Genomic DNA, 26,947 nt, shown 5'->3' with positions numbered 1-26,947 from the left:
AAATTGTGAGTTAGGTGTCTTAAATTATCAGATTACTAACTCAAACGTGTGAGAAAATCAATCTAAATTGAGAAAATATCTTGAAATTTCGAGTTAGTAAATTGATTTTTTTTTAGATTTCAATCCCGTATTTAGATTTTTTTTGGATGATATTTTTTCCTTTCTCCATATCCATACAATCCAGAGAGTTAGTAAGCAGATAACGTGCCTGACGTCTGCCACAATGATGTAAAACATTTTGTAATCTAAAAATTCAATTGATAGTTTAGAGCTATTTACAACTTTAATAAAGCTAAGACGTATTTTTTTAAAATTATAATTAATATTATTTATTTTAGATATTAGGTCACTTAATCAAACGAACAAGACTTGTTACAAAAATTACATTTAAAATTTGCAAAAATTACAAAAGTAGATATATCTCTTGATGTGTCGATATATAACACAGTATGTTAAATTATGTTATATTATGTTATACTAGATTAGATTAGATTATATTATATAGGAAAATGCGCTGAAACGGATGTTTGCATTAGCCACAGGATGTTGTTACTAATCCGACACAAGAGGGGAAAAGCAAGCCACACTCGGGTTTTTCCGTGAAAAGCCACGAAGTGCAAACTCGTTCTACTGTAACTGTACTGAAGCTCCACCATTGGCTCCAACTGTCCGTCCGCCGGGGAAAGGGGGTGGTGGAGGAGGAGGGGGGTGTGGATTTGCTGAATGACGGCTCGGTGTGTGTTGACACTTGAGAACCGATACAGCCTACGGGACATGCACAGGCCTACCTACATTACACGTCCACCTTGTAAAGATAAGAAGAAGCGTCTAATTCTTGCACTTAACATCGGGAAATGTTGATGATCGTGCTGGAACTGCGCGACGGGGCTACACGGAGTCGAGGCGGAGCGGACGTTTTCGCAGGTTGATGATCCTCTTTCGGCACCGAGGAGAAGAGCCAACACAAGTAAATACATGGTGTTCGTCTTTATAGGCGGTTAGGCAGGCTTGCATTAAAAGGAAGGATAGGCGGTGCGAGCTAATTCCTGGAAATATAGACCCTCCGGCCAGAATGACACACGCTACGTTTGCAGGTTGGAGTTTATTCGCTGAAGTTGGGGCTGCGAGCAGCGTGTAGCTTCTGTGCCAGGAAAAACACCATCCGTCTTTCACGTTTGACAGATAACCAATCAAAGCTGTTATTCAAATCGGTGCTCTTATGTCAGCGACCTATATCTCATGCATGTGCGCCAAAAGCCCACAGTAGCCTCTCCGCCAGACCAGACAGCATGGGGACCAACGGGCTAGACAACCAAGCGCAGCCGTCCGACGGAGAGTCACGGACGGAACAGCCAGCTCCAGGTCCTCAGATGGAGCAGAGGGATACCCCTCAAGACCTAGAAACGAGAAAGCATGACCAGGCGGACGGCAGCGAGGGTAAAATCGTGAAGGAGGACAGCAATACGCAGCTGATCGAGACCGGCTGCAAGCCACCCCTCACGCCGGGTTCCGACTTCGAGGCTAGGGTGCAGGTAGAGAGCCACGGAGCTGGCTTCGTCCCACCCGAAGGAGGTTACGCTGGCTGGCTGGTGGTTTTTGCTGCAACCTGGTGCAACGGGTCAATCTTCGGAATTCACAACTCCTTCGGCATCCTGCACATGATGCTGGTGAAGGAGCACACAGACCCTGAAGACCAAACAGCCCAGTTCAAAGTGGGTGAGTAAGTACTATCTGAGCAGTATCTCTCTGCTCAGGTGGGCTGGAGCTGAAGCCACAAGTGAGCTGGTGGACAGGAGTAGAGAATCTTGATGCACATTTGGTTTATAATTATAGGAATTTTTTAAAAAGTGGAAATTAGAGCTGCGGAAGTGTCATTTAAAGCACAATTACTATAATAAACATTTTAACATCAACTTTATATTAATTTACAGTATGTAGATTTTTATATGTATATCACTTTAGAAAAAAGTGGAATAACTTAAATTCCCAGTGGAACACTAAACATAGTAATGAATAAAACAAGTGCCCCACCAGCACGTGTAAAGTATGCTCATTGCTGCATTCTTATTTTTGAATTATTATTTTCTTCTCTTACTCTGAAATTGCTCCTTACATCCTGTTGAAATCTCTTGTTTTCCAAAGCACCAGCTTTCTAATCAGTTACAGGCACTTAACTGAAAAAGCACCGTAGGCACTTGTTAACTATTCATTAAGGCTGTTCTGTTTATCCACCACAACACAGTTTGCTACAGTGGGTCCTTTGATAAAGGTTTCCTTAATAATATAGTGAGCACAAAGGACTGAATATTTGTGAACATTTGCACAGATACTGAGCCGATATTGGAGTGCTGTTTTTTTTCTTGTTATATATTCCCCTCTTGGTTCCCAACAAGCAAACAAAGACAGAAATTTTAAGCTATTTACCACAATATCGTTGAACATTTGGCCAGAACAAAGCTGTTTTGTTAAATATCAGCCAGGGTGGTAGTAGACAGATAATTGCAGTTAGCGAGGCCGATATTGGTCGATACGAATGTCTGACCCATGCATTGCTGGACCAGTATAGACAGACTTGTTAGAGTTCCCAAGATGCACATGACTAATGATTAAAAATCCTGCGATAGATAGGTAAATCAGGGATATTGCTTCTGCTTGTAGTATTTAATACAATCTAACAGGTAGTTATTATTAGAGTCACATCATTCCCCTACCCATTTCTCCCATTTCAACCATTCTGTTTAGGATCATAAGCTTTCATTAGACTATTTCTCTATCCTTATTTACTGATTGCGCTCAGCTCCCTGCAATGGGAAAGGCACTATACAAAGCAGTCAAGGATATCAGTCTTAATAAAGAAATCACTGATGTTCATTTACAGGAATGTGACAGTTCAGTCTTGTTGTTGCAGATAAATTAGTCCCCAGAAACAATGGGCCTGGTGCTACTCCAATTGTTTGCAGGAATCTGACATTTTCTTGTGCCTGCAAGTCCAGTAGAAACATTTCTATTCTTCAATGAGTTCACAAAGTCAGCGTCCAATTTATTGCTAATGAAGCTCTGGGCTTCTGGTAACCATGGCTTCTAGCTTTGTGCTTGTTAATCTTGTTAACAAATACCGACTAAAGGAGTAATCATGGGAATTCTTGTTTGGGGGGAGAAGAAAGGGACCCTCCTGCCTTTCTTTCTCCTCCTCCCCTTCCTCATTGTGAAAACCGTGAAAGCTGCTTCTGCAGTGTACTGATCCATACAGAGAAATGTTTTGAGCTCGGAAATCATGTAACAGGAGTGGATGTTTTTCTTAAAATCCTCGTCAGTTCCCGCAATCACATGCAAAAGTTAAGGTCACAATGTGGGAAGGGATTATGGCACTAATGCTGTTTGCTGGAACAAATGTGAACCTTTATTATTATTATCAGTATAAAAGCAATATGGGGAGGGGTATAGGAAAGACATCTTATTTATTAAAAGAAGCTGATGGAATTTTATACAGGATGTTTATATTCTCTCCTCCCCATTTTTTTTTTTTTTTTTTTTTTTTTTTTGACGTATTTAGGATTTCATCTCCAGCATTTTCTTGGATTTAATTCTGGGTTGAGCTCATATGGGAACAGATTAAGTGAGTAGGCTGAGACCTGACCTTTTTTACCTCAGCAGCAGGAAAAAAGCAAAGGAGAAGAGCTTAGCTACAATAGCTATGATCTTAAAGGCTTCTTTTGAGATATCCAGTCTAAATTCACACGTGTACAACATTTTAAAAGATGTCAGACTGCTCAATAGAAAAAAAGCAAAGGACCGTAAGGGATAACAAAAGGCTGGATATGATGAAATCATACTTAGAGGTCACCATTAGGCCTTGCTGAGGTCTTTTATAAACCTCGAGGAGTAAACAAGTGAGTTTCAGAATACCGTAGCAGTATCGAAGTAGGGGTTCAGAACAGTAGGATCTTTAAATTTTTAATGATGGCGAGGTGTGTGTGGGTTATGAGTCACATATGGTGATGATTTGCTCCGTGATTACAGCATGACACCTTTACTCATTTTTTTCCAGTTGTTACCACAAAAATGTTGGTAAACTTGTAAAGTGAGTGCACGTGCCCGGCACACCTTTCTTTTGAAAATGGAAAGGGGGGGGGCTGCTTTCATAATCAGCGAGGGGTGAGCCCCCTGTCAGGTGGTGTGCGAATGAATGTGGGAGGAAAGTTCAAAATGCAGCCGGCACTGTTTCAGCTGCAGCAAAGTTGGCAAAGAGGGAATGTGTGTGAAGGGGCAGAAGAAAGGGACTGAGTGAGGAAGGAATAAATTTTTCATTGAAGCCTAAAACTATTTCCATCTATGTGCCACCGTGAAACGGAGCAGGAGGAAAATTGTGATGAGGAAAAAAAGTAGCTCATCAAGTTCTACTTGTTTCTAAGCCTAAAGTTGGTTTACTTACTGAGCGTTATGCACTTTATTCTCTCACAAGAATACTTAATGACTCTGTAGTAACTATACCAGTAGGCTATGGTATCTCTTGTGAATGTGAGAAAACATCTGATGACTTGAGCTGCAGAAGCCTGTTGGCTTTAGCGACCTACATTACATCAAATCCCGCTAGCTTGAATGTGCTGTGCTTCACAAATCTACAAATCAACAGAGAGAAATGCAGTGAAATGATTCTTGGGGACTTAAACATCGCCTGGATTTCTTCATCATGCACTCTTAAAGAAAGATGACAAAGAATGCGAGTGATTTAACTCAGATATTCCTACCACAGTAAGCTCTGGCATGTCTAGACTCATGCACTGACCACATCTACACTAATGGCACACTAATGGATCTAGTAAGTATAATATAATAGCAATGACCAGAATATTCTGTTTCAAAGACTTATGATGTAAAAAATTCACAGGGGAAAAGAACACACTGAGTGAAAGATTCAGAAATTACATTATGCTTGTTCCTAAATATCTTACAGACTGTTCTAGACAAGCATGCACCGATAACAAAACTCACTGACCTATTGTGAGCAGTGCTTTAGTCCTGTGGCTTGATGTGGAGCTGAACTAAATGAAGCATGCTGCAATAAAACTGAGAGAGAACAACAGAATAAACCACCTCATTTTTAGAAACGAAATCTGGAAAGATTGAAAACACAAGCTCGGTTAACTAAAGCATGATAGGAGTGTATTATAGAATAGTTTTACTGACATGTTAGGCACATATATCTTTGTTCATTGAGTCTAATTGTGTCAAAACCCACTATGTATGTAAATAAATAAATATGTAAATAAACTGTTTTTTTTAAACAAATGGAAATCAATAAAAGCCACGATGCGAATAACTTGGATAGCAAACTTTTTGTTGAACCAACTGAAGAATTTATCAAGAATTTTATATGATTTTTAGGCTTTACTTGAAAGCAATACAAATAGAGGAGGTTAAAATTTGTTTCTCTGCACAAATGGGCTACATAACCTTGATGGTAAATGAATAAGGATATAGCCGATTGCACTTTTGAACTGTTGTCATATTATTAACTTTAGTCTGAAAGAAACAATTTCCTCTCAAAGCCAACGGTTTTAGCCTTTATAGCAGGTAACTGTTATTCTTCTATCACTGGCCTTGACGGCAGCTCAAATCTTTTATCTTAGCATAGAAAACTGATGCCTCGTTACATTAACCGCTAGATGAAAAATGAAAAATGGTGACGCTTTCTTGCTTGACGTCAGTGCTGATTTCAATATAAGGAACAATGAACTATAACTGAAGTACCTTAAAGCTTATATTTTCAGTGTAGATGAATCCGCTCCATTTTTTTAAGTTTTAATACTGCTACGCTAGTAGTTAGCGAGTGTTTTAGACACTGTCAGTCTCTTCCATGAAAATTAGGAGGGACTAGCAATCTGCTAGCAACCAAAGCAAATGTAAGGAATTTTCTGATGCAGCTCCCAATTCAATCAGTTTCAACAACTGTTGTAGCTCAGTTAACTAAAGCATGATAGGAGTGTATTATAGAATAGTTTTACTGACATGTTAGGCACATATATCTTTGTTCATTGAGTCAAAACCCACTATGTATGTAAATAAATAAATATGTAAATAAACTTTTTTTTTTAAACAAATGGAAATCAATAAAAGCCACGATGCGAATAACTTGGATAGCAAACTTTTTGTTGAACCAACTGAAGAATTTATCAAGAATTTTATATGATTTTTAGGCTTTACTTGAAAGCAATACAAATAGAGGAGGTTAAAATTTGTTTCTCTGCACAAATAGGCTACATAACCTTGATGGTAAATGAATAAGGATATAGCCGATTGCACTTTTGAACTGTTGTCATATTATTAACTTTAGTCTGAAAGAAACAATTTCCTCTCAAAGCCAACGGTTTTAGCCTTTATAGCAGGTAACTGTTATTCTTCTGTCACTGGCCTTGACGGCAGCTCAAATCTTTTATCTTAGCATAGAAAACTGATGCCTCGTTACATTAACCGCTAGATGTAAAATGAAAAATGGTGACGCTTTCTTGCTTGACGTCAGTGCTGATTTCAATATAAGGAACAATGAACTATAACTGAAGTACCTTAAAGCTTATATTTTCAGTGTAGATGCTGGTGGCTAAGTTACGGTTATTCCGCTAAGCCTGCAGACACAAAGGGATCGAGACCGGTCGGCAATCCCCAGAAACCTCTGGTTGCTAGGGAAAATTGGTGTTCCTCTTAAGTTTTTGGAAGTGACAGTTGTTGAAACTGATTGAATTGGGAGCTGCATCCTTACATTCGCTTTGGTTGCTAGCAGATTGCTGGTCCCTCCTAATTTTCATGGAAGAGACTGACAGTGTCTAAAACACTCGCTAACTACTAGGCTAGCAGTATTAAAACTTAAAAAAATGGAGCGGATTCGCCTTCAAAGTTCAAAGTGTGGTTTGATCCTTTCAGGATCCAGTCAGGAAATGTTTGCTTTAGTGGCAGAACCACACTTCCTTATGTTGCAGTGCTTACAGACAAGTTGGTGTCTTGTCTGGATACGACTTCAAGGCAGGTCCAGCTTTTAGGTGTCAGTCTGGGTAAACAGCTTACCTTGTCCTGTCACACTGATAGGATTGAAGCCAAAATAAGTGGCGCAGTATCTGTGCTAATTATGCGGTAGGTAGCTCAGTCAGACAGATCAAACAATTACTGGGTTTATCATCTTGACTATTGATCAGCTGTTTGCATAGAACAAGGTTATGTGTTTAGCAATTTGTCGTTTATCCAGGGTAAGTGTAGAGGGCCTGCTGTTAGATTAAAGTAGGGGACACACTTTAGTTTTCTTTCATTACATTTCAGCTGTTGCTACACCTGTTATTATTAATAAGAACTGCTAATATCGAGCCCCACAAAAGCTTAAAAAGTTTATTCCTTTTTACTAGTCAAAAATTAAGTGCCCTGTCACCTGTAGTCTAATTTATTGCTAGATTTCTCTTAATTTAAGTGATTTCTTGGGTCCATTTAAAAAATTACTCGTGATGTTTTGTTCCTGGTTCAAAGACTTTGAGACAAGCTTCTGCAAGATAGGCTCCATTAGTAATGCTGCAGGTAAAGGAGAGCCTTTTTAACTCAAACATCACAATGTTTATGCATTCATAACTTTAAGTGTTGAAAACCCTGAGAATACTGAAATAACAGGGACATTCATTCAAGATTAAAAGCAGCCATTTGCTGCATGCTGACAATATATAGTTAGGAATAACTACAACAAGCCAAAACTAGTCAGCAAGTGAGAGGCATTAAAGATGTTTTACTAAACCGCTTAAAGCTGTCTTCCAAATATTGAGTTGTTCTTCATCATATCTCCGTTTTCTTTGTGTGACCTTGTTGTGCATTATTTATCTTGGCCATCGTTAGCAGTCAGGTAAAAAAAAAAACAACCTTTTAAACTCTGTTTCACTTTAAACTCGTTGATTCATTGCTTAAAGGCGACAATGGCGTCTTTATTGAAAGTCTTTCTGTTATTCTGAAAGTCTTTCTAATGTTAAAAAGCCTTTAACAGAACATTAAACGAAGTTGAAGTGCAACATATGCTTATAACATTTGTATACACAGTGGTTGGAGAAACTGGGGAAACCTTCAAGGAAACCTAGTTGTTCATTATTTTAGATGTGCTTAATAATCATTGTTGGATTTTCTCAAAAACAAGTGAAGTAACACAATAGTCTGTCTGCCAAGAACACGTCTTAAATCATTAACGTAGGGCTGTGCTCTTGGTAGGTAGTGTGTTATTGTTTTCCCCCTGCTCCAGATTCCTCCAGCATCTCCCAGGACAGCTGGAAATCTCAGGTTGGCAGATGCAGGGTGCAACGAGGCATTTTTAGCATTCCAGTGGACAGTGGAATGGGTTCAGGTTGGAAAAAGTTTCTTCAAGCTCCATGCGCTTATAAAAAGGTATATAAAGATGTGTACAAAGAGTAATTGGACTGTTATTGGTTGATTTTGGTTAGTTTTAGGCATTTTTTCCTGTATTTAGATAGGACGAGGTCCATTTAACCAGGCGCTTGGCTCTGGACCCTTCTACTGATCACAATTTAGCCTATGGGGTATGCACCCTAACGACTAGGACACCAGTGTCCCCTCAATACCAAAATGCATCTGTTTATAGATGATGTTGCAGAAACTATCATTTCAGTTCAATCCAATTAATTTCAGTTGTACTACTACGCCGACACATAACAGAGTAAAATCTCAGCAAAACACATCCATTAAAAAAAATAAAAAGGATTAGCCCTTTCAGCTTTATTAATAGTGTCAACACAAGCAGTTTGCACTTACTCTCAGCCTGAAATATGATGCGATTTGTGAACATCAGAGGGAATGGTTGATTTTCCTGTGAGTGGTACCGAGTAAACAACTCAAGGAGCATCCTGATAGCTTTGCTGTCAGAACTCATTTATGGTCTGAGCCTGAGCTGTTTGAAGAGACTCCTGGTTGATCTGTGACAGATGGGCCTCCACATGCCTTCTGCTAGCAAGCCTTTGCGAACTGTGTCGCCTCACCTGTTGTGCTTTCTATATTTGTGCTAACACAACATCCTTACCATTCTACTGTCTTTATGATACAAGCAGTGTTTTCTCATTCTTTAAAATGAACATTCTGTCATTATAATGGACTTTAACCTTTGACTTGGTATGGTATTAATTATTATAAGATAAAAATGACTGATTTAAAGGTGACTTTTAATGCTTATCTTCATCTTCATAGTGTTGTTCTTGGACTCTACTGTAGTATTTGTGGATGATTCACAGTTGATTCACAGATGATTCAACATGTTTGATCTAATACTGGACATTGGTGCGGCTTGTAAGTTTGTGCACTGCCTGAGTTTGAAGAAGTTTTAGCTCTTTTCTGGCTAAATTCAAGGCAAATTTCTCATGATTGACTGACTGACCACATTAGGGACATGTACTCTCATCATATAGATATAGAGTAGAAAAAAATGCTCTGAATCTGTGCATTTGGAGCAGTTTGAAACCTCCTATCTTTAGCAAAATACCAGAAATCTTTATTGTCAGAGTCGGTTCCTCATTTAAACTTTTTTTTTTTTGTGCAAAAAACCACACTGCTGGATCGCAGCAGTGTAAAGCAATGCATTTGTGTTTTTCAGTTTATTATGTTGCCTCAGCACCTGCTAAGAGCATTTTATGTTACCTTGAGGGACAGAAATACCTATGACTATTGTTTCTTTAGGAGTACGTCCCCAAGACGCTCTCAGAAACAGTGTGATGCATTGTTTAGGTTCAGCAGTATTTCCCCGTGTCTGCGTCAGCCGTGGAAAATATCGTCAGAAAGCATTTGAACAGATGTGTTTTTGATTGTTTGGGCTCACTGGCTCAGAAACAATAATTTTGAGCTGAAAGCAGCAGTGCGCTGCATTCGCAGTCGTCTAAGCGGATGGTTTCATACGCTGCGGGATACGTTGGAAGTGAAAGAAAATTTCATTGGTGCTTCTCAAAGCAATGAAAACAAAAACAACAGCAAGGGATCTTTCCAAGGACAGTGTCTTTGTTATTCTGGAAAACCCACAGACCATATTCTGAGCAGTTTCCCTTCAAAGTATCTTACTTTCTGCACCCTTAAACAAGGGGACTAATGACCTATTATTCCTACTCTAGTCATTTGATATGAATCCTGATATTCTCAAATTAAGACTGAAAGTAGGCAGTTAAACCGCATTATTTCATTTCAAATCCAGTGCTGTGGACAACAAAATAGTGTCAGTTTGTCATTGCACTACAGCTGCTCATAAAAAAGGATCTGTGAACCTAATAATTTAGTAACTGCAGTGTAGGTAATTTAATGCCTGGTTAAATTTCAGCTTTGTTATGAATGGAGTAACAGGGCCTCTGTGATATGAATGACTTAGTTTTAGTGTAACTTTAGCTGTCATATATATGGTTGTCTAGGATGGCTACACAAATTAGAGTAGACACAGTTAAATAAATATACATTTTAATTACAAAACACATAGAAGAAATCCACAAAACGCAGTTGTCTTGCATGCATATATTACAGCTTAGCATAAAGCATGCTGAACTCATTAGTCTTATATAAACTTATTATATCAAACCCAACCGCATTTTTCTGCCTTAAGTGTTCTTACTCTAACATACATATGGGTCCTATAGAGTCTGCTGCTTCTTGTCAGACTGCACGTCTATCACGTTAAGAGATGGAAGCTTGTTAACCCCCTTCTTTGCTACCCCACACAAGCAGACATCTTTTCATTTGGCTGCAGTCTCCCTCACTGTGTTCTTTTGCTTTTGTTTGAAAGTGTTTGGACCTAATCCCCTCTAATGAGCACAGTGCACTCAGTTGTTGTGTCAGGACGCAGGGAAATGTGGCTTTGTTGTGGGGCTGGCCAGAATATAGAGTATGCTGTAAGGCAGTGTGACACGGGCCTGTTGTTTTGACCCTCTGATTTCACATCGGACCTTTTGGTTTGTCATGTCCAAACTGTTATTGGTGCAGTACCAGCACTGCAGGTGCTAGAGCCATTAAAAAAAACAATACTGGAACTACATTATAATGCCAAACTGACCAATTTGAGTGTTATAAAACACTTCACATCTCTGTGTCAGATATTGGGCTTTCCAAGAATGAGTCTGCAAGAAACAGCATGCTAGCAGCAGTGCATGTCCAGATGGGAACGCCGCAATCACTAGCTGAGATTGGTGAGATTAAGTTAAGAGCCTGTGGTATTTTCCAGACAAACCAGCTGGACATCTAGTATTGAACAGAAAAAAGGAAAAGTGTTACAGGTGGTAGCTTAAGTGGTCTTAGGAGCTTAATGCAGTGAGTTTAATTCAGCAATAGAAACACTCATAACTATCAGCCAGTTCGCACTTTTAGGTAACTTAAAGGGCACTGTTTTTATGATTTTATGTCTCACTACTTGCAAATTCCTTAAAGTACGCTATTTAGAATTTGACTGGACTAGAAAAAGTCTCACCTTGAACAATAAAGCCTAATTTAAGCATCACAGCCTACCTATGTATTATAGCGGACCATTTATGATGGTCATTTATGATATACTCATTTGTAATATGAGTATATCACTATCCACTAGAGCACCATTGGGAGGTGGTGGAACAGGAGATTCACAGTATGGATGTGCAGCAAGTGTGTGATGCTATGATGTCGACGCGGACCAAAATCCTGTTTCCATCACCTTGTTGATTCTGAGTCTAACCCAGCACTGCAAGGTAACAAAGTGACTAGTGAATGTGTATCAAAAGCATTTAATATATTATACTATTAAATCTACTGAAATTGTTATTGAGGATGTAGATTCCACCTATATGGCTGGGTGTATGACCCCTCCCTCCCCTTTTTTCCTGTGCTTTAATCGTACTCTGTGTACCAGAACATGTATTACATGTATAGTATAGTACATAGTGTTACATAGTGTTACATAGTGTCCAGATTTAAGACTATTTATACAGTGGTGCACAGCTCATGTTTCACTCTGAACTCAGTGCGTGTGTGTGTGCGCGCTTAGGTAGATAAATCCTGCCATCAGGCTGTTTAGTAGTCTCTCTGGTCTCATTTCTATTGGACTGTTGGACCAGTGTGACCCAAGGCCCAGACACCATGGTAGACATCAAAGCTACCTTTGCTCCCTCAGAGACTGGATCCAGACATGTGTTTGTTTGTACTACAGGGTACGCGGTGTCTCTGCTAGAGAAATCTGCCTCGTTATGTTTTAACACTGCATGCTCTACAGGCCAGAACTATCCACTTTGATTCACTTTTTGATCTGCTTAATCACCATGAGAAATCTTATAGAGCGCGTCTGATCCGCATGATGCAAGTGTAGACACAATAATGAGTAGGGTTACATAAATGTATATTAATAGCAAATCACATCAGGTGGCGAGAGAGTCACAAAGACGGAGAAGAAAAAAGTAGTGTGCAGCATACAAAGCTTTGTAGTTTTTCAAAGCTTCGGGAAATCTTGTGGGCAAAATTCTTATTGTCTGGGTTAATTAATACCTACTGTATGGGGCATTTAAAGGCAAGACTCAACATGCTACACATGTGTACTTTGAGCGTGGCTGCTGCTGAGGTCAGGTGGCAGATTTGCAAACAGCTTGCAAGCTCTCAAAAACTTTAAACAAAGCATAAAGATTTGCATAGAGGCCCAGGCATACGTGCATGAAGGCCATGTTGTTTTTCAGTGATGCCTTTTTTTTTTTTTTTAACTTTTATGCAATAACTTCTACAAGTGGGAAAAAAAAGGATGTTTTAATGGTCAAGGACTGCACACACTGATCTTTGCTTTGTGTACAAACATATATAACAGTGTCTTTTATTTACTTTAGGTGATATGTATAACACCTGAGATTTCCACATGCTTCCGATGATGAATTCTTTCTTCTCTCAACCTTCTCTCCAGCCTGGGTTGGGGCCCTGGCCATGGGCATGATCTTCTTCTGTTCACCTGTGGTCAGCATGTTCACAGACCACTTTGGCTGTAGGAAGACGGCTGTGAGCGGGGCGGCACTGGCTTTTATAGGACTGCTCAGTACATCGTTTGCAAAGTAAGACATGTTTGTCAGATACGTCCTTTGAAAATATGAATGAAACCATGTAAAATTATATGCTAAATCAGGGGCTCTAGATGTTTTGCCCTTTTAGGCCTCCAAGAGGAAATTTTGTGGGTAAACCATTATGAGCTTGCACATGAAAAACCCATGTGGGCCCCATGTCGGCTAGCCCATGTGGTCCTCTGTGAGAGTTTTCTGTGGACAACCTACACTGGGTTTATTTATTATTATTATTATTATGCTAGTTTTTCTTCCTGATGTCCTTTTTTTTTCATTGTAGTTCCTTGATCCTTCGCTACTTCACATACGGCATATTGTTTGGCTGCGGCTCCTCCTTCACCTTCCAGCCCTCGTTGGTCATCCTGGGCCACTACTTCCGCCAGCGCTTGGGTCTGGCCAATGGCGTGGTGACGGCTGGTGCCAGCCTCTTCTCTATGGGCCTTCCGGTGTTACTGAAAGAAGTGGTGGAACCTTTGGGCCTCAGCAGAACATTCCAGATCCTCAGCGTCTTCATGCTGATCCAGGCTCTGCTGGCGCTAATGTTCAAGCCTCTGCTCCCTGCTGGGGGAGGCATGGGCCCCCAAGGAATAGGCCCCGACCATGCCGAATCCCAAACTCAAGCTAATGCTCAAGGCGGAGGCAGGTGGAGCAGGGCGATAACCACCATCAGGAAGTACTTCAATTTGCGTGTGTTTCACATCGTCACATACCGAGTGTGGGCGTTTGGAGTGGCTACAGCTGTATTGGGCTATTTCGTGCCATATATCCATCTGGTAAGAACATAAGATAGGCAAGACTACATTTTTTAAAGAAGTAATTGTTTCTAAATGGTGCTGCTTTATAAATATTTACAATAAGCCCAGTTTTTATGTGAATAAAGAAAGCACTGTTTAACAGCCTTTGAGTTATTTCTGCTGTGGTAAAACATTCCGACCTCTTTATTTATATTATACGCTTACACAAAGAGCATTAGAGATCAGTGGGGTTCGTAATCATGGGTTTGATGTAAAAATGCTTTTTCTCTGCTGACACTGGAAATGAGGGGGAGTGAGATTGATGTCAGAGCCATACTGTTGCACTGTGGGCGGTCTGGTGGCGTTCGGAAAGAGGGCAATTGAATGCATGTCAGCTGAGTACATGAGCAGTGGCTGAACATCGCCTTTGTCCCTCTCAATAAGGATGACGGAGTTTGTCACAATAGCTGCTGTGAGGAACAGCACTCAGTTGCCAGGATTTAATTGTGCTTTTCTTAATTTTTTTTCTGCTTCAGTGTTGAAAAAGGTTGCCCAAAGGAAAATCTATATTTTAAATATGTCATGTTGAAGCCAAAGAGCTTGACAGTAACTTACTTTTGGTTTACTAACTACACTACTCAGCTAGAGAGGCCGAAAGTAAAAGAAGTCCATTTATCTATTTTGTTTACATCCACAAACTCAAGTATGTTTTCAAAGTCTGTACTCGGATTGAATTTGGTGTGTGATAGTAAGATAGTAAAAAATGAAGATGAAGTGTTGCTGTGAAGTTGATCTCCCTCTATCCAGATGTCGGATGTTCCAGCTCCGGCCTCCCTCTGTCAGGCCTGTTGTTTCAGGCCCGGGCCCAGATGTAAACACTGCCCCGGTCTTTGTATTGGCTCGACCATCTCAGGAAACCTCTCCTGTATGGCCTCTCTGTATCCCTAAACATACCTATCCTATGGCCATTGATGAATGTAGACCTTCAAAGCAGAGCAAATATTTCACAAGGACCAGCATGTTCAGGAAAGACTTCAGAGGGCGGTTTCATGTTTTGGATCTAATTTGGGGGTCACGGCTAAAGGGAGCGGGAGGCTCCGACCTATATGTGTTCAGTCTTCCTGCACCGCTGTTCCAAAGGTCTGTTGATGTGGACATTTTGTTAATGTTTGAGGTCGATTTGGGGTGAAGGATGAACAATTCCATTCCAGCAAATGCTGAGTGTAATGTTTTCTCGGCAATGAAGAATACGGTTCATGAGCACGTTGTACAATATCTGTCATTATTTGCATGATGGACATTTACAGACTAACAGTGTCCACAGTAATGATTCTGTATTGTTGTGTCTCTCAGATAAGTTTTGTAAAAGAACAGTTCAAGGACACTGAAAAGGAGTGGGTGCTCCTTGTTTGCATAGGAGCATCATCAGGGGTGGGACGCCTCACTTTCGGAAAGATCGGGGACCTCATTCCTGGTCTACAGAAAGTCTACATGCAGGTGAGGGAATTATTGAAGCTCTAAAATGTATGCAGACTGCTTTTCTTTACTGTTTGGTCTGTTTTTGGGAAAACCTAATGCACTTCACAGTGGTAAGTGTGCCTGTCAAAAAGTGGTTTTTATAAAATTTGCCTCATTCACCCACACAAGCACTTTTTTCTATGCTTTTCCTTACTATGTAAGAGTAACTCAAACAGTCCCAGACCATCCCACTACCATCACCATATTTGACCGTTGGTATGATGTTACTTTTCTGAAATGCCAGATGTAACGGGACACACGCCTTCCAAAAAGTTCAGCTTTTGTCTCGTCAGTCCACAGACTATTTTCCCAAAAGTCTTGGGGATAATCGGGATGTTTTCTGGCAAAACCTAGATCAACCTTTATGTTCCTTTTGCTCAGCAGTGGTTTTCATCTTGGAGCTCTGCCATGCAGGCTTTTTTTGCCCAGACTCTTTCTTATGAAGTCATGAACACTGACCTTAACTGAGGCAAGTGAGGCCTGCAGCGCTTCGATTGTTTTTCTGGGGTCTTTTGTGACCTCTTGGATGAATCACCGCTGCGCTCTTGTGGTAATTTTGGTCAGCCGGCCACTCCTCGAAAGTTCCCCACTGTTCCGTGTTTTTGCCAGTTATGGATACTGGCTCTCCCTGTGGTTCACTGGAGTCACACAGCTTTAGAAACAGCTTTATAACCTCTTGGGAGTTTTCACTTATTTTGATTCTCATTTGTTCCCGAATTCCTTTGAATCGCACTATGGTGTCTGGCTTTTGAGGATCTTTTGGTCAACTGCTTCCTTTGTCAGGCCGGTTCTGTTTAAGTGATTTCTTGATTGAGAACACGTGTGGCAGTAATCAGGCCTGGGAACTCAGCTTTCCAAAGATGTGATATACAACAGTTAATTTATGTAATAATTCATTTAAAAACGGCATTTTGTGTTTACTTGTGTTTACATTTGTGTACATATTTACATATGTTTGATGATTTGAAACATTTAAGCGTGACAAACACTTTTTCACACAACTGTAATCAATGACGCTGTTTGTTAGGCCCAATTTTACTAAAATATTTATTTTTTATTACCTTGGTGAAATTAGAAATTCATTTTTATTAATGGCTTAATGGCATTATGTTTCTCTGGAATGAAAAACAGACTTGGGAACACAAGGGGAATTACATGACGGGATAATGTTACGGACAATTCAGTTCCTGGAAAATAGACAAGGTGACGCGAGAGCAATTTGTGCGGTGAATACAAACAGGAGTTGCCATTTCCTGCTGGTGCACGTGCGGCTTCTGCTGAATGCAAAACACAGGGATCCATTGTTTTGACCAGCAAACTCGTTCAAGCAGCTCACTAAGCAAAGGGGCGCGGGGTTACCGATTAATTAAAATATAAAAACAACTTTGAAGTTGTGGGACATGCATACTTAAAATGTGCTGATCTGTTACATCAAGCAAAGTATTTCTAAAGCTTCATTTGCAGTATTAGTCATATAAAGAATTTGCTGACAGTGTGGCGGTGATTATTAAAGAGTCTAGTTATACAAGAGTCTTTCATAGAATGAAATCCAGTATGTTTCTTTTGTCCAAGTGTTGAACACAGTTTTTAATCACTTAAATCCACATTGTTGTAGTTGTGAAGGGATTTGAAGTAACACTCTTTGGCTCTTTGAAGTGACACAGCACAGTCATTCACAGCATTCATGCCGTAGACACTTAGTGAACAGACAGCTTTATATTCTTCATAATCCATTAACATGTAGTTTATTAATCAGATTGATGATGGCACCGGTGCACTCGGGTGAATTACCGTAGTAAATGTAACTATGATGCTGAACTTTGCTTCACGGAGATGTTAGAAGAGAGCGATAACACAGGAAGAGTCCTGAATTGGAAAAATGAATTCAAAAATTCTTTAATGGCAAAGTTTTTAGAGTTTTAACTACCTGGGAAAATAACCTAACGTCTTTAAAATGAGATCTGATTGATTCCATACGTAGAGTTTTATATTGTTACCACAGAAATACACTTAATTTAAATAGTATTTCACAGTAAGGACCAACAGGAGTTACCGAGCCAAGTGGTAAGACTTACTCATATCAGAACTTTGTTTTTCTGCATATTTAAAGTATGTATGAGAACATATCAGGACTTTTTATCGTTCCTGATCAATTTCTCTGGCAGACAAAGTACTTTTTATTTTCTCAAATAACTTTACCTGACATAAATATGTGTAGGTGGAGCCTGTAGATGGAGGGTGTGTCCACTTGCACACGTAACCATATCTGCCTGAGGCCAGATTTCCATGCGTGAATAAAGGCAAAAAGAAAGCAATATGAGCCATCTGACTGACTGCATTTAACGCATATTTATCTGTCAAAAAGAATGTTAGGAGAGCATCACGACATTCAAAGCTTGTTTATGGGTTCTTGCTGTATTTTGCAGGTGGTCTCCTTCATTGCTCTTGGCCTGATGTCCATGATGATTCCTCAGTGCTCGATGTTCGCCGGGCTGGTGGTTGTGTGTGTTATTCTGGGACTGTGTGATGGATGCTTCCTCACCATGATGGCTCCCATAGCTTTTGAGCTTGTCGGGCCCATGCAAGCCTCGCAGGCTATAGGTTACCTTCTAGGCCTCATGTCCATCCCTATGACTGCGGGTCCACCTATCGCTGGTAAGAAGCTATATATGTGTGTGTGTTTTCCACTTTTTGAATAGCGCAGATATATGTCATTTACACATCTGTGCTATGCTTGTTGGCAGTAGGGATGCACAATGAGCTGAATTATATTAGCAGAGAAAAACTAATGTACAACTAATGTAATTAGTAAACGGAAAAAGACAAATGCACAGCAGGACAGGTTATACACTGGTTTGTGTTTAGAGATGGTTGGGCTCATGGCCAGCCACTGCCCGCCTCCAAGGATTTGTGTTAATGACAGTACTGATTAGAGATGGACCGATCCGATATTACGTATCGGTATCGGTCCGATACTGACCCAAATTACTGGATCGGATATCGGTGAGAAATAAAAAATGTAATCCGATCCATTAAATATCAAAAAAGCACCTCACAAAACTTGCTACAGTCTTAACTCGGCTCATAACCGTAGCACGTCGCAGCAATAGAGAGGCTGTGTGTATTTGTAGCCTTGCTACCAAACCAGCATTTCATCTCCGAGGAAGTTATCCCAGAGAGAAGTAAAGCAAGTGTGTAAGTTCATCTCTGAATGTCTGTAAAGCATTCCCATGTTAAGCTTAACAACAGATATTAGGAGCGACTGCCTCTCTCTCTCTCTCTCTCTCCCCTGTTGCTACTTCAATCGTGAAACTGCTTAATGATCAGCTGATCGGCTTTACTGTCGCGAGTCCGTCTCTCTTCTTAGTTTTTGGCCCACTTCTCACCAGAAAGAGGAAACCAGCGGCTGAACAACAGCAGCACTATTAAGCTTGATAATCTGCTGTTAGAATTTATTTAATATTACTTTCTACACCAGGATCTTTTTCTACGCAGCTGACGGCTGGTAACTGTGCAGGGGCGGATCTAGCAAAGTTTAGCCAGGGGGGCCGATAGGGCATGAACAGGGAAAAGGGGGCACAAAGACATACTTTTCTTTCTTATTCTCATTTAAAATGTCTAGCTTTTAATAAATAATTATTTGAATCTTACACCCAAAGTTTTAATCTGATGTAAAATCTATAGAAGTCCATTACTGTATATAGTAACTGTTAAGTCTAATATACCCTAGTAAGCTATACTACTTTTTCCTTTGGGAAGATACCATCTGTGCAGTCTGCAGTTCTGTTGAAGAAAGATGTTGAATCTATTTAATTATTCTTGAAAAATAATTTATTTCTGTGCATTTTTCCCCCTGCATCAAATTAAATTTGATTACATCGATTAAGCATCATGAGGTGGAGGGTGGTTTGTTTGTTTTTTGCTGGGAGTTTGCAACCCTATTAGTTAGGTTGCTTAATATTTCTGCTAAGTACTCTTTAAAATACCAGAATAGGAAGGATTGAGTAGGTTTAAGTTTATTAGATTGATCAGTGTTACTGAACTATGAAATATTTTGGGCGCAGTGTATTTATTTATTTTTACATACAGGTATAACAGAATAGCTTTAGTGTTGTTATTTATTTAAACTTGAGTATAAACTTATACAAAATGCAGTAAGATATTAAAAAAACGTTTTATTGATTAAAAAACACACTATATCGGATTCATATCGGTATCGGCAGATATCCAAATTTATGATATCGGTATCGTATCGGACATAAAAAAGTGGTATCGTGCCATCTCTAGTACTGATCTTCGATCTGCTTTCTTTTGTCCAGCTCGCTAATAAAAAAATAATACCTAAGAACACTAGTCGCAGCACGCTGCTGACTCAGGCATCTTTTGACTTTATCTCGACAATCTCTTTTGCCTCTCACACATACCAGAGCTGCTTTTACTACACAACTTTCTGACTTCCTGACAGCCCTTTCCTGGCCTTTGTAGCCTCAGCCAGCATACTGAAACTCTTAGATGTCAAATGCTAAATGTACTTTTTTTAAATGAAGAGTCATGCTGTCTGGCAGGTTTTTTTTTTTTTTATTTCTTTAAAAGAGATTTAGTTTTCAAAATAATCTTCACTTCCTAATGACAGCTTTTTGTTTTGCATTGCAGTGTTAGAGACAGTAGTGCACTGACATAGATCGATGGCATATCCAAAGCTATGCCAGCAATATTGGTGCAACCAATAATCCTTCTTACTGTAATAATACATTACTATGCACCTCTTTTATAGTGTGGTTAAACAAAAAGAGGCTTTATGACAGTATATACCTGCAAATTATTCAACTAAAAAAACCTGCTAGTTGTAACCTTGCTGTATCCATTTCTTTTGCAAAGTCTTGTTTTCATAATCAAGATATAGGAGATCCAATTTCATCTTTAATGTTTTCTATTCAATAACCAGAAATTTTATTTTCATTTTGGGCTCTTTTTTCACAATTGACCAGAAATCCAGGAAACAAGACAGAAAATAAGGAATTCTTACTGTCAAATTCCATGAATTTTACAAAAATGAACAGCCTTGTTTCTTGGCTTTCTGTCTCCTTTGTTAGCGAACAGTATCACCAAAAAGTAATATGAACAGGTGGGATGTTAATTTAAGAGATTAGATTGCACTACTTGAGAATGCACACTGTGACCTGCATGCTGAGAAAGTGTCTTTTTTTTATTGACTTATGGTTACTGGAACCAAAGAACTGTGTTAGAGGAAAAACTGAGGGGCTGCACCAGGCCCCATAATAAGAAAAACAATTATTAGTTTGAATTGTGACACATACAAAGCCTTCAATTGGAGTCCAAAGATAAAACATAGTTGGAAATGAGCATATTGGGGCCCCTTTAAGCCACAAAAACAACCATAATAACAACCATACTATAGAACGTAAAAACGGTTCGTTTATTCTAATGCTTAGTTAGCATTAAAGCCTACAAGCAGACAAACTGAAACTAAAGAACGCTGTGTTTATGAGGCTTGACAAAGCTTATTGTCTTCTAGGCCCAGAGCTGTAGTTAAAAACCCCCCCTGCTCTTTTCTCATGTGTCCTTGAGGCCCAACAAATGTGGATTTCCTTCCTCATATAATCTTTGCACACCCTGGTCTGTAAATGGTTTGAATACTGCATTGTTTACTACAACGTTTGGTAATTACAAATCTTTTTCTTCACCGCCTTTGTCAACACACGGCCTGTCTTTGCTAGTGTGCGATGTCCACCATCTGCCGGGCAGCGGAGTAGCTTAAATGCATTGCAGGATGTGGAAGAGGGTGTACATTTATTTCACTGTGTGTATACACAGTATAAACAAACTGGGAATCTGCTTGATCTAAAGCAGATGTTTTAATCTTTCCATGTGCGTTTTACTTCCTTACCTCCGCTGCACAGGTCTCCTGCATGACTATTTTGGGAATTACACAGTGGCCTTCTCCCTGGCTGGTGTGCCTCCGATGGTGGGGGGCGTGGTGCTGTTCTTTGTGCCCCTGATCCACCGCAGGCTCCAGCAAGGTCAGGCATCACCAGAGGAGACCTCCACAACTGCCTACATGTTGCCCAGCGCCCCACCGGCCGAGGAGCCCAAGAGCTGCTCCAATGGAGACATCCTGCCTGGCTATACAGATGTAGAGACGCACATCTGATCGCATCATACAAAGGTTAGACATATTTACATATGTCAAACGTTGCTCGTGCATGTGAAAACATACATGTATGCAATAACATCTAGATATTCCAATTCCTTCTAAAACATATCGCATATACTGTTTTTCTCAGGGATTCAGCCCACCAGCACCTTTTCTCATCCATAAATTGCCCTCCACCTAACCAGAAGTCTCAACTGTGGATTTCCTGTTGGCTGATCTTTTTCCTGCAACCCTCCAAGACCCCCCTCTTTGGCTGTTTTCTTTCTTTTTTTTTTGTTTAATGCGAAGAGAAGTGGACAATGCTCTGGCGACAAGCCACGGAGTGGATGAAAAGAGCGCACATTAGCGTCGGAGGTGGATAAAAGCAGAAAAGCACAACGTAGTCTAATCTAGTCGTTGTAACGCATACCTCCAAGAGGAACTAAATGAAGACTAAAAAGCCGTCTTTCTGATTTTATAGCATTTAATCGTGCTACCTTAGCTTTTGAAGCTGTAAAAAAGATACACTTTTGTTTTTAGATCTTCTGAGAAGAAGAGGTATATAAAATAACAACTAGTGAAGGGATAAAGTCAAAATGTCTTTATGTTGTACCTCAAACATCTGATTTCTTTTTAACACAATGTGTTTTATTTAGTATGTGTAGCTAAAACATGGTTATATCTTAAATGATTTGCAGCTTTGCTGTATTCGGCTCTGCGCTTCTGTCTGTGTTTTCTGCTGTTACAGCTACAAGAGAAGCATGCGTGCTGGTTGTACATGTCACAGGAGGTAACAGATATTTCTACAAGTAGATGAGCCAGCAGATACAATCCACCTCAGCTCAGCTGCGCATGAGTTTTAGACCCTGGCGTCACTGTGTGTTCACACCCCGCTGTCTAAAACGTAAGCAAAATTTCTTCACCGGTCTGCCTGCAAGGAGGACGTGTGTAATTGTGGCAGCTGTTGATTCCACTGATTCATATGCAACAAACCTTAGTGTTTTTGACCTGTTACCAGTTTTCAGTGTTGGGTTAGTGACTTTTCACCACCACAGTTAATAGAGGGTATTTCCTCCTGAGTCTGTAAAGCATAAATGTTTGCTTTTTTTCTCACCAAACTAAAAAAAATTTAGCAGGGTGCTACACAAATCTGAATTAACTGTGTCTGACATAGCTTTGAAAAATAACTGACAACAGTTTTGTGCTTTATAGGTGTCGAAAGAGTTGGAGTCAAGCAGTAGTTATGGGAACTTAATGGCTGTGAAAAACATAGACTTTATTCAACTTTGCAAAAGGCATTTTGTTTGAAAGTGTATGTGTGTGTGGTTGCCTAGCGATCTTAGTAAGGACTAGTTTGAGTTTCACATCCTTTCTGCCTGTTTAAAGGTTATGATGTGGCCTAAGGATTGTTTACAGGAAGGTTATGGTTGGGGTGTTGGTTTGGATGGTTAGGGTTAAAGGTAGGGATGATGTCAGTGATCTTCCTCACAAAGATAGTCATGCATCCTGTGCGTGTGTGAATCTGCATTTAATATTAGAGGCATTTATTTAATATGAAGCTAAGTTGGGGTCTGTTGATGAAGAGGGGGCAGAGATTAAAAACTGCTCAACTGGCTCAAGCCCTCATCAGGCCGTCTCACGGATAATCCAGCCAATTTGCTGCTTTAATTTAGCATCACTACGATGACATCACTAGTTGTTTTTGCAGAAATGGGAAAAATAGAGACAAAGTTGCAATCATGTTGAGATACAGTATTCCCTCGGGAGGACAATCTGTAGTGGTAACTACCACTTACCATTTTGGACCACTTACCTGTGCGCTTTTAGATTGCAAGTTCTCCTGAACGACAGACTTCAGCGAACACACGTGAAGTAGAGCTGCAATAATCAGCTGTTTGAGTTACACAATTCTACGTGGTTCTATGCATAACTGAATCACAAAGGGGGGAATGCCGTGGCATTCAGCTGGCGTTTCTTTGTTGGTTTCCCCTCCTTGCTTTCACTGCCATTACTCAGTCCGCTCCTGCTTGACAACAGATCAGAGCATAAAAGCTGCACAAACCTCACTGCTGAGTGTAGTTTTTATATGGACAAATGGTTCTGGATAGGAAACATACACCTGTACCTCAGTAATTACACAATCCTCAGCAATCCAGTTGAACACTTCGACATTCTCCATTATTTTATAATGTTGCTGTTCTGTGTTGAGATTTTTCTTTTTTTCTGTTGCAGTCCGAGAGCCACAAAACTGCCAAATGTCTATTGTCAGTCAGTCTCGCTTCCTCCAAAACAGTTGGTGCGTAAACAGTTTGACAGATCTTCTGCCTTCGTATCCGTTTACTCTGTTGTTTTCAGTCGTCGGCATTCCCGCTCTTCCTACACATTCACTGATCGTTGTAACTGTGAGTTCTCTTCATGAAATTGTCTGCAGCTGAAGAAATTCTGTTATTTAACTGTCAGATGTAAACAGTTTATATGATGATATGCGCAGGTTGGGAAGCAAAATCACAAGTCTCTAGTTTGAGGTCTAAGGCTTTGTTAGATTTTACTGGCAGTGCAAACGGTTGTTTACAGAATTTGCAGTTGCTGCTGGCCAATAAAAAAAATATGGTGGTAATTAAAAATGATGGGTTTACACCAGCCATATAAACGAATGGTTTAACATGATATCATCCCTCCATGCAAAGCCTCTTATACTTAACTAAAACAGTCACCTGCTGCCCAACAGATTTTGTAATTAAGTATTATAAATGATTTCAGGAGATGCTTCTAGAAGTGCAAATTCAGCGTCCTTATAGAGTTGGTTTATATTTATATGAAGTGCATCCACCCATATGTAAATATGAAATTTAATGAGGCAAATTTTATTATATAAACTATATTTTTTGTGTACACTGTCAATTCCACTGCTGCTCAAACCAGTGTTGCCAACTCCTCAGTAAGGAAAATCGCTATTGGCTGTCCAAAAAGTCGCTACCAGTCGCTAAATGACGTCATCGCCTAATTTGTATAATTGGTGATGCTAATGTAATTGTAACCTACGCTGTTGGAGAGAGAAATAACATCGTGGAAGAGACATAAAGTGAGTAAAAAACGTCCTAAATGCATTTAGAATTTATTTAGAACTACAAATTAAATTTCTTTTAGCAATTATTGTTTTTTAATGTCACAATTCCAACCCTGATCCTCTATCCGGGTTTGGAGCGGCAAAAGTGACCCGAAATTGGCACTCTGGTGGAGTTACTTTGTGTGTGTAACTGTTTTTAAAACCTTGTGATCCACAAAACAGCATAACAGTAAAAGAAGAACTGACTGCAGTCTAGGGCTGGGTATCGTCACTGATTTTTAGAATCGATTCAATTCCGATTCACAAGGTCCAGAATCGATTCGATCCACGATTCGATTTAATTCGATTCGATTCGCTTCGATTTGAATATGGGAAATTTTGACAGTCAGAAATATTATAATTCAGATCAGTACATTTACATATTTTTGTATCTATAAAAAGGAAGCTGACACACGCAAGACTTTATCAAAGGTGTGAACGTCACAGCAGATGCCTTTGTGTCAAAGTAGCTGAAGATAAAACACAGAAACACATGAAGGTGATTTTTCCTGGCCTGGGATTTTATAAAAATATTCTGCAGTACATCAAAAACGAAAGAAAACCATTAATCAACATATGAACATTACCTCTGAAGTTACAGCGGTTTTATTAGAGACACGGCTAAGCATTTTGCATTTTGCATAATTTTAAAAAGTTTACATTTGTTCAGCATTGAACGGCAGAAATTAGGTTTTCTTTTCGGAAGTATATAAAACAGAAAAAAAAAAAGTCGGCCGATAGCGCTGTAAACAACGGTAGACTTGTGCATAACAAGCAAGCGAATAATGCAGAAAACCGTACAGAGAGAGAGAGGGGGAGAGAGAGAGAGAGAGAGAGAGAGAGAGAGCTGTGCATCGTGGTCGAAGCAAAACAGTAAAAGTAAGAGTGAATACATGACCATGTTTTTGTGAAGCGTAGTTTGGATCTTCTTTTGCTGCTGGTTCGGTCAATATTGTTTGGAGAGACATCAAACTAACAGCTTTAGAATCAGCGCATAAAGGAGGTGAACACAAAGCGCAGACCCGCCGACAGATCAGAATCAGCGGGCTGTCGGCTTTCAGCCCCGACTGTGAGAAATTCGACATCTAACTGATTCTGATCCGCGGGCTGCGCTGTGTGTTTAAGTCTTTGTGCAGAATCCGTGTTCCTGCTCTCATTTACTGTTTTAGCTGTTTGGTGGTTGTTGAAATTTTGTGAGATTTCACCTGAGATTCTGGCATTTCGGGCAAAATAAATTTATATTAAAAAATCGATTCAGGATTTTAATGAATCGATTTTACGTAATCCAAGCCAGAATCGATTTTAATCGATAAATCGATTATAAAAACCCACCCCTACTGCAGTCAGTGCGGGAGCAGCGGCTTCGCGCATGCACGGTTCATTTGCAGTTTGGACGCATAGGTGTGAACATCTCCTACATCCTCCGCCCGTGAGCGCTTTAGCACGGGTGAGGTGCCCACGGCAGCACCCGCTGCTTGTTGAGAGTAAGAGCAACACGCCCTTTTACATCAAAAAGTCGTCATAAATAAGTCTCCAATAACACCAGAAAAAGTCGCCAGATTTGTCGCTAGTCGCTTTTTAGAAAAAAAAAGGCGCTAAAGGGTCTGAAAACTCGCTAAATATAGCGACAAAGTCGCTAAGTTGGCAACACTGGCTCAAACTAGGGGCCTGTGTCATTTATGTTCCACCACTGGTAAAAAAAAATGAGATAAAGCTAATGTCGCAACATTATGTCCTCTTCGGTGACCCCCAGTTGTGAAAAGTGATTTTTCTTTATGCACCAATTATATCCGTCCAAACAAAATGTTATAGATTTATTTTTTTCAGTTTTTAGCATGTCATTGACTGTGAAGATACATTTTTTGCTTTTTTCTTAATTTTTAGTTTGTTGACATCATGTTAGTGTTTTCCAAATCACACTTTTGAAGACGAAAACCAGACATTTGAGTCACAGCAGAAACCTAAATTGTGAAAACTTGTCTGCCTTACATTTACCTATACACGTGATCGGAATTTGTTTCCAGATTTGAGACCAGAATTAAAATCGTAACATTTTCAAATATACCTGTACTACTTTTCTACTGATTATTTTTCATTTTCTAACGGCTTCATCCAGTTTCTGGTCAGAAGCAGCTGAATGCGTTTTATTTTGTAACCTACTGTAGATTAAGATACAGAAAAATGACATATATTACTATAATTCTTTTAAATGAATCATAAATAATTTTTTTTGTGATACTACTGGAAAGAGAAGTTAGTTTGTGTGCCCGGTTCTGAAGGAATACATAAAGGCGAAACACCTAAATGAATGAAAAATGAGACACATGAGTACATGTGTATGGTTACAGGGTGTCTGCTAAACCAGTGTTTGGCT

General features: G+C 39.7%; 1 protein-coding gene across 1 annotated transcript; it reads left to right on the top strand.

Annotated features, from left to right (window-relative positions):
• Window positions 1–578: 578 nt before the first annotated feature.
• slc16a2 (solute carrier family 16 member 2) lies at window positions 579–26,286 on the top strand. Its single transcript, XM_085173822.1, has 7 exons — window positions 579–1,716; window positions 12,911–13,055; window positions 13,342–13,834; window positions 15,149–15,292; window positions 17,740–17,968; window positions 21,235–21,500; window positions 21,619–26,286. Exons 1-6 carry the CDS (start codon window positions 1,290–1,292, stop codon window positions 21,483–21,485), a joined length of 1,689 nt encoding a protein of 562 aa, XP_085029948.1. The 5' UTR covers window positions 579–1,289; the 3' UTR covers window positions 21,486–21,500; window positions 21,619–26,286.
• Window positions 26,287–26,947: the final 661 nt, after the last annotated feature.

The sequence above is a fragment of the Neolamprologus multifasciatus genome, chromosome 2 (genome assembly GCF_963576455.1).
Source record: "Neolamprologus multifasciatus chromosome 2, fNeoMul1.2, whole genome shotgun sequence".
NCBI lineage: Eukaryota > Metazoa > Chordata > Actinopteri > Cichliformes > Cichlidae > Neolamprologus > Neolamprologus multifasciatus.
This window is presented reverse-complemented; position numbering and strand designations above follow the sequence as displayed.